General features: G+C 31.9%; 1 protein-coding gene across 1 annotated transcript; it reads left to right on the plus strand.

Moving 5' to 3' along the window:
* On the plus strand, positions 1-1,506 carry LOC137815831 (protein MAIN-LIKE 1-like). Its single transcript, XM_068618944.1, has 2 exons — positions 1-273; positions 376-1,506. The coding sequence occupies exons 1-2, from the start codon at positions 1-3 to the stop codon at positions 1,504-1,506; spliced, it is 1,404 nt and encodes a 467-aa protein (XP_068475045.1).
* The last annotated feature ends 12,215 nt before the right edge of the window (positions 1,507-13,721 follow it).

Genomic DNA, 13,721 nt, shown 5'->3' on the forward strand with positions numbered 1-13,721 from the left:
ATGGTGAAGCCTAGGGGAGGAGGTTCACAAGGTGATCGTCTACGTTCCACAACCTCTTTTAGAAGAAGAAGAAGACATGTTAATGAAGATGAAGAACATGTTGAACATGAAGATCCAAAACATGTTGAACCTGAACAAGTTGAACCCCAAATGGAGGTGAAGGATGAAGGCGCACCTGAAGTAGAAGGTGAAGGTTATCCCAGAGGTCTACTGGATGGGACATTGTTGACAGGTTATGAAGACCATGTGGTCATGCAATTATGGAATGGTGTGGTAAGTAAATATGTTGTAATATGATACTTGTTCATTGTTAATTTTATACGATTTTGGTTGATTAAATTGTATATTTTATATTATTTTGGTTAGTTAAATTAGGATCGAGGGGAGTTAAAATTGGTGTCTCATGGCCAAAAAATGAATAAGATGGTTGCTCCTCATCTTGGGATACCACCTGCAGTGGAGTTGTCGGGTTTAACCGAGCTTGTTGGGGCAAACTATGACATGATAGTCAAAGGATTTTTGTGTGCCTTTGTAGAAAGGTGGCACATAGAAACAAATTTCTTTCATCTGCCTATAGGTGAGTTGACCATCACATTGGATGATGTGTCGAATTTGTTGCACCTCCCTATTATCGGACAATTTTACACGTACCTGAGCTTAGATGCAGTTGCGGCGACTGATTTGCTTGTTGATTCACTTCGTGTAGATCGGGGAGTAACAACTGCTGAGACTCGTCATTGTGGGGGTGGACATGTGCGTCTAAGCTGGTTGAGGGAGGTGAATGAGAATGCATGTACCAAGAGACAGTGGACCGTGGCTGCACGAGCATATTTGTTACACCTAGTAGGTTGCACCATCTTTGCAGATAAGAGTGCTACGTCGGTTAATGTATCCTACTTTGGATTATTTGTAGATTTGAGGCACACGGGGGGATACTCGTGGGCAGTAACTACTTTGACCCACATGTATGAGCAGTTGGGAGATGGTTCCTATGCAAATACTAAACAGTTAACTGGGTATGTCACGTTATTGGCATTGTGGATATACGAACACTTTCTGACTATTGGACATCGACAACTTCAGGATGACTATGTTGAGGATGAGCCGTGGTGTATGGAATATGTTGTTGGGAGTAGGTTGTCCACACTTGCATCTGTTCGGATGCAATTAGATAGCATCTATATAGGTGTTGTTCAATGGATGTCTTATGAAAAGCACAGAGCGGTGCGTCCTTTCGAGTGGATTGCATTATTTTCAGGGTACATTCGGTTTAGGGCTTGCAAGAAGATGCATTTGCCTGAACGTGTACTCAGAAAGTTTGGATATATACAATGTATCCCTCCTCACCCAACCACCGTTCATCATGGCGATCCCTCAACATCTGAGATCGACCTATTAGTTTTGTACGCATTGTCCATCATCAATACAATGTTAAAGGCATTCAATAACTTCACTGAATCAGGGTGTGTCCAAAATAAATTTTGCACAACATTTGTCCCTTCTTAAAACCTAGACCAATGGACACAATATCTCTTTCAAGTAACATCATCAATTGTTGCATTTCAATTCTATCACCTTATTCTGATTTTTTTGTACAAATATTGTGCATTGTAAACTTGCTTTATTGTGGTCACATTTTTCTCATTATGCTATTTCACGGTTAGCAAAATATTTTTGGGCTTCACTGCACTGTCTTCATGTCCATAAGCATTGACTTCTCGCTACATGTGAACATACCAGCATATGGATGACCAACCAATGTATTTGTCAATTCATGATTATGAGACCCACAAATTAATTTCAATATCCATCATTCACCACTCTTTACTGAATACCCTTGTAATCTAAAAGGACAATCACATTTCCTAGTTCCACTCTCAGTAACCTGTAAATTCTTCTTAAATCGTCTGTATTTACCTTCTCTCTCACAACCTAATAAAACAAATGTCTTCCTTTCTTGTTGGCCAGTTGAAGTATCCGATCTCAATATCACAATAACAAAACCAAAGTGAAATGCAAGTTTTCTAACCCACATCACGAATTCCTCCCGAGTACGAAATACCTACAAAAGTTATCATAACAAATTATTTCATTTAACAATTAACAAACAACTTAAACATACTTTACAAACTTAATTTTACCTCATATGTAGTAAACACTTTTAGAATATGTGGCCTTAAATGAGAGGGGGGGGGGGGGTGAATTGTTAAGAGAGGTTTTTGAAAACTTTTTGAGGTTTAACAAAATTCTTTGTGTGAATCCAGAACAAGAAACAAGTTAGTCAAGAATATAAGTAATTAAATAGCAAAGCAATAGAAAAACAATCGGTTGTTTCTTCGAAACAATCGGTTGTTTATACTAGAAAAGCTTAAAAACAGAATTAAATGAGTTCAGACTAAGAGAGAGATACACCAACATTTTATACTGGTTCACTCTTAAGCCAATAGCTACTTCCAGTCCCCAGAAAACCACTAGGTAATCAACTAAGTAATCAAACTAGATTACAACACACAAACCACCAAAGTAGTGACCTTGAACCCTTCAAGAAACACACTCCTTTGGCAAAACACACCAAAAGTATTGATCTTGACCACCTCAAGAACACACAACACTCCTTGGCAACACAACACCAGAAATACAAAAGGTTGAGAAGGGATTACACTTGTTCACAGTACAAACTGAAATCAATACAATTGCAATACTATTCCACTCTCTTTGAAAACCCAAAGCTTGATGTGAATGTTCAAATCTTTAGAATCAATTTTGTCACAACTGAAAAACTCAAATATGTTTCTCTTACTTGTTTGAAAACATAAACAAACCATTTATATTTTTCAAAGATTGGTCAAAGCAATTAATGAAGGAGCATATTCAGTTGAAAATCATTTCAAGCACATTCAACAACCAAAACTGAATTTTGTTAGGATTTTCAAAGAAACAATCAGTGAAAACCACGAAACAACCGATTGTTTGGTTTGACAGTTAAGTCAACCAATCTAAAACAGTTTTCAACCTTTTCAAAACTCCTAAGAGTAAAACAACCGGTTGATTCGACAAAACAACAGGTTGTTTTTCACTTAGTTGGAAAAACACTTGATTTCAAAAAAGTTTTAAATCACATCAGTTTTAGATTCAACAAAGGAGTGGATCACATTCTATTCTACCCATATCCCTCCCAAACACCGCAACAACACCAACCTTGCATCAACACACTTTGGATTTGGATTCTTCAAAGCACTTGATCACTCTTGATCAACAAACGCATTTGTACATTCATATCCCTTTCGATATATTGTCTATTGCTTTGTTAGATAATGACTTCTCAATATTGTCATCATATAGACCGTCCCATACATCAACCTCATTTACAATCTTAGGTTTTAGAACCTAGAAAACTATAAGAAAGTGAATGTTGTGTATAATAATAGTTTAAAAGTATCTTAACTATTGAAAACAATTGTAGAACTTAACTAAATGTTTTCAACTTGTACTTTTTGCTATTAATTGATTGAAAATACTTGTAATATCTTTGAAAACAATTTCATGTGTTAAAATTATGTTTTGATATGTGTAATAGAGACGTCACATACAATCTAAGGTTTTAGAACCTAGAAAACTACAAGAAAGTGAATGTTATGTATAATAATAGTTTAAAAGTATCTTAACTATTGGAAACAAGTGTAGTACTTAACTAAATCTTTTCAAGTTGTTCTTTTCGCTATTAATTGATTTATAGCAAAAATACAAGTTGAAAACATTTAGTTAAGTCCTACACTTGTTTTCAATAGTTAAGATACTTTTAAACTATTATTATAGACGACTTTCACTTTCTTATAGTTTTCTAGGTTCTAAAACCTAAGATTGTAAATGAAATCTCTATTATACATATCAAAACACAATTTTAACACATGAAATTATTTTTCAAAGATATCATAAGTGTTTTCAATCAATTAATAGCGAAAAGAACAAGTTGAAAACATTTAGTTAAGTACTACACTTGTTTTCAATAGTTAAGATACTTTTAAACTATTATTATACACAACATTCATTTTCTTATAGTTTTCTAGGTTCTAAAACCTTAGATTGTAAATAAAATCTCCATTAAACATATAAAAACACAATTTTAACACATGAAATTGTTTTTCAAAGATATCATAAGTGTTTTCAATCAATTAATAGCGAAAAGAACAAGTTGAAAACATTTAGTAAAGTACTACACTTGTTTTCAATAGTTAAGATACTTTTAAACTATTATTATACACAACACTCACTTTCTTATAGTTTTCTAGGTTCTAAAACCTTAGATTGTATGTGACGTCTCTATTACACATATCAAAACATAATTTTAACACATGATTTTCTAGGTTCTTGTTCAAATTCTTCATTATTGTCCATGCTTCTACAAATTAAAAAAATGAAACTAAATCATTGCATTATGGATCCATGAATCCATATGTCAAACAATTCATTCCGGATCCAGCAATCCATAATTCAAAAAAACCATTTCGGATCCAGAAATATGTAATTCAAAATATGCATTCCGGATCCAGAAACCAGTAATTCAAATTATGCATTCTAAATTTAGGAATCCATAATACAAAAAAAAAACATTCCGGATCCACCAATCCGTAACAGAAATCAGGCTTATGGATTCAGCAATCTGGAAATCAAGAATTTATGAAAAAATTTCTTCTTAAACACCCCCTCATCCAGAAAACAAAAATTAATCAATTCTGGATTGATGAATCCGTAGCACATTACCAGGTCCTGATTTTCGATAATCACGAAATCTTCATAACCACCAATGCTCCTAAAAAAACTACAAAGACTTTCCACCAACGATTGATTCAATGAAGAAGATGAACAGTGAAAATGAAAAATGCCCCTTTTCAAATATTAGGTCAAGATTAGTTTTGAGATTTTTAAAATTGTGGGGTGCAGTAAGAAAAATGTAGGGATGCAGGAAGAAGAAATATGAAGCCCATTTGAGGGAACTCGATTTTTAGCCAAACATTTATTTGAGGATAAATAACGTTAAATTAAAGGCAAAACATGAATGAAGTCATGGAAAGCATGATCAAGCTTGAAGTAAGATATGCATGTTGTCAATTTTGCACTATGGGTTCTTTTATTTCTTTATTTGAGTTTTAAAATTCAATTTTTTTCTTAAGAACTTTGAAATTTCGTCCAACTACTATAGACCACTACATTAGATTTGTATTTCATTTCTGAAAGATTTGAATTTCATTTAAGTTTAGTTTAGGTGGTACTTGATTATAAATACGCAGTGATTTGTTGTATAAATATTCACTATTTTTTGTGTAAGCAACTTTTGATTATATAGAATGAGAGTTGAAATTTTATAACATTTTATATAATGTTTCTGAGAAAGAGAGGATTCTCTAAAACAATTATAATTAAAGTTACTAAATGTGAGTTCATTAGTAAATGTATTTTATATTCATGTTGTTTTATCTAAAATTATAAAAATATAAAGAAAATCAATTTTTTATCCTAAATATTATAGTTAGATAATCATCAAGCTTTAATCATATAGCGTGCAATTTTCTCTTTCTTCATCTTCAAAACTATGTTTGGTGTACATCTCTAGCATTATATATTAGTGCACTTTATCTTTTTATGTTGTTTACAACATTATTTTCATTTACATCCATTAATATTACACAACATTTAACGAAAGAAAACGTTAAAAACTTAATTATTACCATTTTTTTTACATATAAACCCTCTAAGTTTTGAAAAACATTACAATATATTCTTTAAATTTTAAACACATTACATATACACCCTCTTATACTTCTTTAAGAAAGATCATTATAATAATTAAAAGCTAAAAATATAAATGTAATTTAATAAAAACTCTGAAATATCAGTACAATTTATTCTAAAATTTATTATACTCTATTTTATGTTTTTCAAGTAATAATAATCACAATACATTATTATTAAGAAAATTTAAAAATAATACAGTGTCATTATTTTTATGTTATTATAATTAAAATTTATGTAATATGAAGATGATAAAGTTTGAATTTAAAATCATATGCATAAAACTAAATCTCCTAATTCATTGTGTACTTGATTATTCAAAAGATATACTAGAAACAACAGAATTTTTTTTTTAATTTAGTTATGAAAACTACACTAGTTTTTTTTTAAGTGTTTGGATTAAAGAGAGAATGTGTAGGGATTTGAGGGAGGGGATGTGTGAGGATAGAAAAGGGGAAGAAAGTGATGTGATGGAATTTGGATTGAGATATGTTAGGTAGATATGTGAGAAAAGTTTATGAGAGTTTGTGAGTCATGTGATGGTTTTGAAAAAAAATTGAATTTGTTTTAAAGGTGTAAAATGTTATTTTACAAATTTATCCTTACCTATTAAATTTTTTATTAATGAAATGAGTTTTTTTTGTTTAAAACATATTCATAAATTTAGAAATTATAATTAGAAAAAATAAATATGTATTAAATATAAATAGATACAATTTAAAAATTATAATTAAAAAAATAAGTATTCAATAAATTAAATAAAAATAGGATCTTCACATAATTTCTTAAAATATTAAACATGTATTATAAAATTATCAAATAAATCAAAAAATAAATCAGATATTATATGAACAAAATAAAAATATTATTTTTTAATATTAAAAATTCTGTACTAATAAAAATTAAAAAAATACTAAAAAAATATAAGGTCATTAAAAATAGAAAAGAATTTCATAAAAAGTCATAATTAAATAAATTATAACTCATAAACATAATAATTATACATAAAAAATATATCAATATAAACAAAACAAAAAGTTAAATAAAAATAGAAATTCAAGTAATTTCTTAAAATATTAAAACATATATAAAATTAGAAAATAAATTACATCTAATATAAAAAAGTACTATTTTTCAATGTTAAAAAATCTTACAGTAATGGAAAATAAAAAATACTATAACAGTAGAATAAATGAGGATAAATTTAGAAATGATAAATGCTGATATGACTTTCCCTCTACATCTCTTCATTTTGAGAGAAGAGAATATTTATTATTTACAAGTATATTCTCTCATTTTCTTTCCCACAAAAACCTGGATCCAAATAGCTGATATTCCTTCACTTCTTTGTCTATAAACAATACATCCAAATAAACAAACAAACCCTAAAAGTTTTTAGGATTTGTTTTGATTGTTTGAAGCAACTATTTTATTGAAAAGGTTTCATGTCTAAATGTTTTTTTAAGCAACTCAACCTTAAAAATAATAATAAAATAGTATTTCTCAATTGAAGAATATAAAAAAATTAAGTACAATAATTAATTTTAAATTTAAAAGTATAAAATTGTGAATTGTTTAGAGTTTCTTTTATTCGTGAATATAAGTTTCTTTTTATTGATATGGTATGGTAGATCACAACTTATATTTTTCCAATGTAAGAAGTAGAGGTCATTAAATAAAAATAATTTTTAGAGATAAAAAAATAATAATTATATTAATTAAATTAGATATTATTTAGAGACTAAAAATATTATTGTTATATAAAATAATATATATTATTAATAAAATATATAAAGTAGTTTATAAATTAGTATCTAATTAGTTACCGAGGTTTTAACTACTAAAATATTATATAATTTGATCAATATAATGATTAATTTTTTTTGTCTCTAAAATTTCTTTTTATTTAATGGTTTTCTTGTAGTGAGTTGCTAGATACTCTAAAGAAAAAACTTGAACTTTTACAAATTTTCATCATAAAAACTTAATTTTACTTTAGATGCTTAGATAATAAACCTAAGTCATTAGTTGGTGTTTTAAACACCCCAAATACTTACTAAGTATTATGTTGTGAAATCAAGAGGGTCTATACAAGGGATAAAATATTTCAAAATATTATTTGTACACTCTTAGAACTTAGATAAATACAAGATATTTACAACAATAAGTCTAGTAATACGCTTATGATCTTCGAGATGCTTTTGCCCTACATTTGTACCTGCTCTGTACATAATACCATCATCACAATTTAGAAAACAAACAAGACAAGCACGAGTAAGCTATTGAATAAATTTTCATTATAAGAAATTATATTAACAAAATTTTCAATTAATAGATCACAACCACTTGATTTACTTCAAATGTCAACATGCAACAACCATATAGGCTCCACATGGATCTATAAATCAAGGATATTCAACAAGAAGAATATCAATTTATTAAGTATGTCTTACCAGAAACTAACATTTGATCCAATTCAATACTTATATTTACAAGTGAATCCAAAAATCATGGTATCATGCATCTACATATGTCATGCATCAGGGTAAGTTTAATACAACTCAGGTCATGCATCTACATATGCCAGTGTGTAAGAACTTTTTCCTTAACTTCTCACCACCTGATATCTTAATCTATGTGAATTAGATGATCAATGAATCAATGGGATATCTGTTATGACATAGGTGTCAATACTTAATACACAATCAAATAACGATTCACACATTATACCAAATGTATGACCTTAATTTCATACAAATTTCAACATTCATAGTAATCATTTTCATACATACATATCATTTAAGAATTTCCCAAATCAATTTAATATACAAATTGTACCGATCAGGTAATCGGGTGTGACAACGTGTTTGGCAAGTGACTACGTGGGGCGCGCTTAGCAGGACATGTGGACAAGAGAAAGATGAATGGTCCGGCAGTGAGCATAGTCACCATTTGTGGAAGTGGCCTTCTGCAGTATACATAGTCGGTCGACGCCAGGTTTTTGTGTCATCGCCGTGCTAAATAATGGAAGATCAGGTGGTCTGACATCGCCACAAGAAGCACATCGCCAGGTTTCCCAGTAAACTTAGTTGAAGCTGTTGGAGGTTCAGGCGAGTAAGTTCAAGCGTGTAAGTTCAGTAAAGATGATTGTTACGTCAGCATGGAGCGTGAAGGTCGAGTGAGTTGGAGGAAACAGCTTGCCCATCGACGACGGGATTCCCAGAGTGGACATTCGTCGATGGCGAGGTTTTCTCAGCTAGAACGTGCATAGCGTAGCAATGAGGAGAGTGGCACTTGCGACAAGCGATATCATAGAGACGGTGTACTTTGTTGCACCCGATACTCGCCTTGTCGGGTGGTGTTCCAGAATGTGTTACATGCTAGATTACTCCTTGAATAGGAGGCCTTGCTGCGCGACTGGTTACTACATAGAAATGACGCTCAAGTTACCCCAGCCCGGATGATGACACGTGTAGGGTTCGGTACTGCCAGTTACCCCAACCCAGATAACGACACGTGTAGGGTTGGATGCTACATAGAAATGACGCTCAAGTTGTCCTAGCTCAGATGATGACACGTGTAGGGCTGAGCGCTACTTGATACCCCAACCCAGATGATGACACGTGCAGGGCTGGATGCGAGCCACGCGTCCCAAGCGTAACTGCCTGGAGAGAGAAAAAACCTAGCTATAAAGGTAAACTTAACAGAATTTGCAGAGGTACGTTCATTACGGCTCATTGTTTTTTGGTTGAGTGCACTTTAGTATGGTTCTACAGAGCTTAGTTTTCTCTCAGTTTTTGGGTGTTCTTGTTACTGACTTGAGCGTCGGAGCACCACCGGCCGCAGAGGCGCCATCTTGTGTTTTCAGGTTTTCGGAGAGACAATCTGTCGTGTGGACTTGAAGGGCACGTGGTGTCAAAGCTGGTGAGGAAAGATCGTGACGAGGCATCGTTCTTGCGCTTAGTCAACCGGCAGGATCACAAACTAATATTCACTTTACACTTATAAAAGCATTCATACATAATCCAATTCAAAGAAATAAGAAGAAAATAAAAGAAAGAAGTTCTTTTAGCTTGAGTGAAAATTTGGCCTAAAAGGTTAATTTTTAGTGATATTTTCACTTAAGCAAGAACTGCTTCACTTGAGCAAAAACATAGTTGAAAATAAGTTTGAGTGTATGGTTATTTTTGCTTGGGCGGGAATTGTCTCCCTCGAGTGAAAATATAAGAAAATCAATCTCAATAGCAGAGTCAAATGTCTTTTAAAAAATATTTCAATAATAAACTTCTAAATAATTCAAAATGATCAATCCAAATTATAATCATTCAAACATTATCCCTCAATCATTTTAATACAATATAAATCATTGAAACTCATATTTGCATCAAACCATAATCAAAACTTAGTTTAACTAGCTTTATACTTTAACATCCATAAACTAGTTACTAAATTAACTTTTTTTTTTATCTAAATTAACTATGCTAGGATTCTATCGAAAACATAAACAACTTCTCTTACCTGAAATGTTGTTGGAGATCCCACATCGACTAGAGATGAAGACATTTCATTGTATATAAGTGGGTGCAAACCTCAACCTCATGAGCCGGTTTTATGGGGTTGAGTTAGACTTAAAGTCCACTTTGTAATATGATATCAAAGCTGTTTCGAAGAGCTCTGTAGCGCTTCTTTCTGATTTTTATTTCCCCCTTTATTGTTCTTGGTTATCTTTTTTGCTCTCTTTCAAAATCTTGATTGGGTTTCAAAATCTCTTGGGCAATGTCTAATGAAAACCCTAGTCTTAATAGTAGTTACACTATTACATGCAATTTTTGTGGTAAATACTGAGGCTATTTGTTTTCACAAAGTGGGTTTTCCTTCTGGTAATGTTAAAACCTCAAAGTTTTCTTCTACTAGAAAAGTTTGCACTTTTTGTAATCATCTTGGCCACACTGTCGACACCTGTTATAAAAAGCATGGGTTCCCTCCTGGCTACAAATTCATCAATTGAACATCCCAAGCCAATAATATGATTACTACTGACACTTTTTCTTAGCTTTTTCCTAAAGAACAGGATGTAAAGGGGATTCAACTTACATCATAATAGTGCCAATTCCTGACCAACATTTTGCGTCAGCAAAACCTTGAGGATACTGTCCCTCACACTCAAATTAATCAAGTCGACACCTTCTCTGTGGATGAAATCCCCAATACTAAGCAATCTTCAACAGGTAAGTTTCTCTCTTCACTATCTGCTATAAAAGAATATTGAATTATTGATTATGGTGCCACGGATCATGTTTGCCACAATTTGAACGTTTTTACTTCTTATACTAAAATTAAACCTGTCTTAATTAGTCTTCCAAATGGTCAAACTGTGTATACCACATATTCTGGTTTAGTACATTTTTCTGATAAGTTTTATTTGTCTGATGTGTTATATGTACCTCATTTTCAATTAAACTTAATATCTGTTTCTAAACTCACACACCAACTTAAATGCACTTTAAATTTCACTTCAACCCACTGCATTATACAGGACAATCTCACCCAAGAGAGGATTGGTACAGTTCAAGCCACTGTTGGCTTGTACCTTGTCACTACCTTGCCTACTTCTAGCCGTTCTAAACTGCATTGTTTTTCTCCTTTTATTAATTGTAATATCACGGACAAAACACTCTGGCATTATAGGCTAGGACACACTTCACTTGAAAGATTACATGTCTTAAGCAAACAATACTCTTTTATTACTGTTGATACTCATCATGTATGTGACACTTGTAGTCGTGCAAAACAGAGAAAACTTCCTTTCACTTTAAGTAATATTGTTACCTCTGCTATCTTTGATCTCGTACACTTTGATATTTGGGGACCATGTTCCATAATTTCTATGCATGGTTTTCGTTATTTCTTGACTATTGTTGATGATTACTCACGTTATACTTGGGTTATTCTGTTGCATAACAAATCTGAAGTGCGTCGGTACATCATTAACTTCACTATTTTCGTTCAAAATCATTTCAAAACTAATACCAAAATGATTCGTACAGATCTCGTACTAATATCAAAGGGAATTATACATAAAAAAATCTTGTGTTGAAACACCACAGCAAAATGGCATTGTAGAACGTAAACATCAACACATACTAAATGTAACCCGAGCTTTACTTTTTCAAGCAAATCTTCCTCTTATTTTTTGGGAGTTTGCTGTAAGACATGTTGTTTTCTTAATAAATGTTATTCCTACTCCATTACTTAATAACATCACTCCTCATGAAAAGTTGTTTGGAAAACCATATGACATTTCCTTTTTAAAAGTGTTTGGTTGTCTCTGTTATGCTAGTACCATTACTGCACATAGGAAAAAAATTAGATGATATATCTATCAAAGGTATTTTTCTTGGCTTCCCACAAAATACAAAAGGTTATATCATCTTAAATTTAAAGTTTAATAGCATAGAGATATCAAGACATGTAATCTTTCATGAAAACCACTTTCCATATAAATTGGACAATGGCTTGCGTAGGGACCCTAACACTTTATCTCTCCCTATTTCTAACACATAATTCTGCTTTTGATTTTTTTTTTCTGATACTGCACCTCCTGCTGAGCCACGTGCCTCTACTCCTGCACCCAATATTGTTCCCCCACCAACCTCAACCTCATTATCCTCTGATCTTCCAGCAAATAGTGTCTCTGCTCCTGCATCCAACATTGCACCTCCACCAGAATTATCATCGCCTCCACCTCCAGGAAGCACCTCACCCCAATTTCCAAGAAGATCATCTCGTCCTCATCGACAACCTGCCTATCTTGCAGATTTGGGATTGAGGTAGGCTTAAAGTCCACTTATATACAATGAAATGTCTCCATCTCTAGTCGATGTGGGATCTCCAAAAAATGTTTATCTTTAAATCAATTTCCATAACCAAGCAACACATTATTTCAAGATCTAGGAACATAGAGTAAAATATCCAAATATACCAGAATTCTAGTATATGATAAAAACAAATTGAAAGGAGAGAGATGTTTTGCAAGGGGTTACATTTTTAATAGTTGGCTTATCACATTGAACTAGATATACCAAAAATATTATGTAAAATGTAAAGAATATACAATAGTTTAAACTTATATGTGAGTGTTAAGTGTTCTTAAAATTTAAAACAAGTTATAAAGTAATATAGGAATAAAACTATGATAATTTCATAGTTTAAAAATATGAAAATATTAAGAATGAAATAATTCTAACTATTTAATTTATTGTTGGAGATCCCACATCGACTAGAGATGGGAATATTTCATTGTATATAAGTGAGTGCAAACCTCACTCCATGAGCCGATTTTATGGGGCTGAGTTAGACTTAAAGTCCATTTTTAATATGGTATCAAAGCCATTTAAATTCTATCCTACCGAGTGTTTTTTGGGCCTATCGGGCCACCCACTATCGGGTCGTTATCGGATCACCCATAATATGTTGTCTCACGCACGAGCTGTCACTCTTGGCGTGAGGGGTGTGTTGGAGATCCCACATCGACTAGAGATGAGAATATTTCATTGTATATAAGTGGGTGCAAACCTCACTCCATGAGTCGGCTTTATGAGGTTGAGTTAGGCTTAAAGTACATTTCGTAATATCTATCATTTCATAAACTAGTATTTTGACATTTATAGGCATCGATTGTTTACTTGAAATATATCTAATGTTAGAAATAAAATTAATTTATATACAATTAATTACAGCATATTTTCATTTATTGTCTCAATTATTAAAAAGCTAAATAGTGTATAAAAAGAAATTATTAATTATTTTATAAAATATTTGGTTATTTCTATTATCTTATTCACAAAAAGAAGAGCACAAAGTAAGGAAGTTAAGTGCAAAATATACTCTTTAATTGTATTAATGTTAGGTTATAACATATTTACTTCTGC

This window comes from Phaseolus vulgaris, chromosome 1 (genome assembly GCF_000499845.2).
Source record: "Phaseolus vulgaris cultivar G19833 chromosome 1, P. vulgaris v2.0, whole genome shotgun sequence".
NCBI classification, from domain to species: domain Eukaryota; kingdom Viridiplantae; phylum Streptophyta; class Magnoliopsida; order Fabales; family Fabaceae; genus Phaseolus; species Phaseolus vulgaris.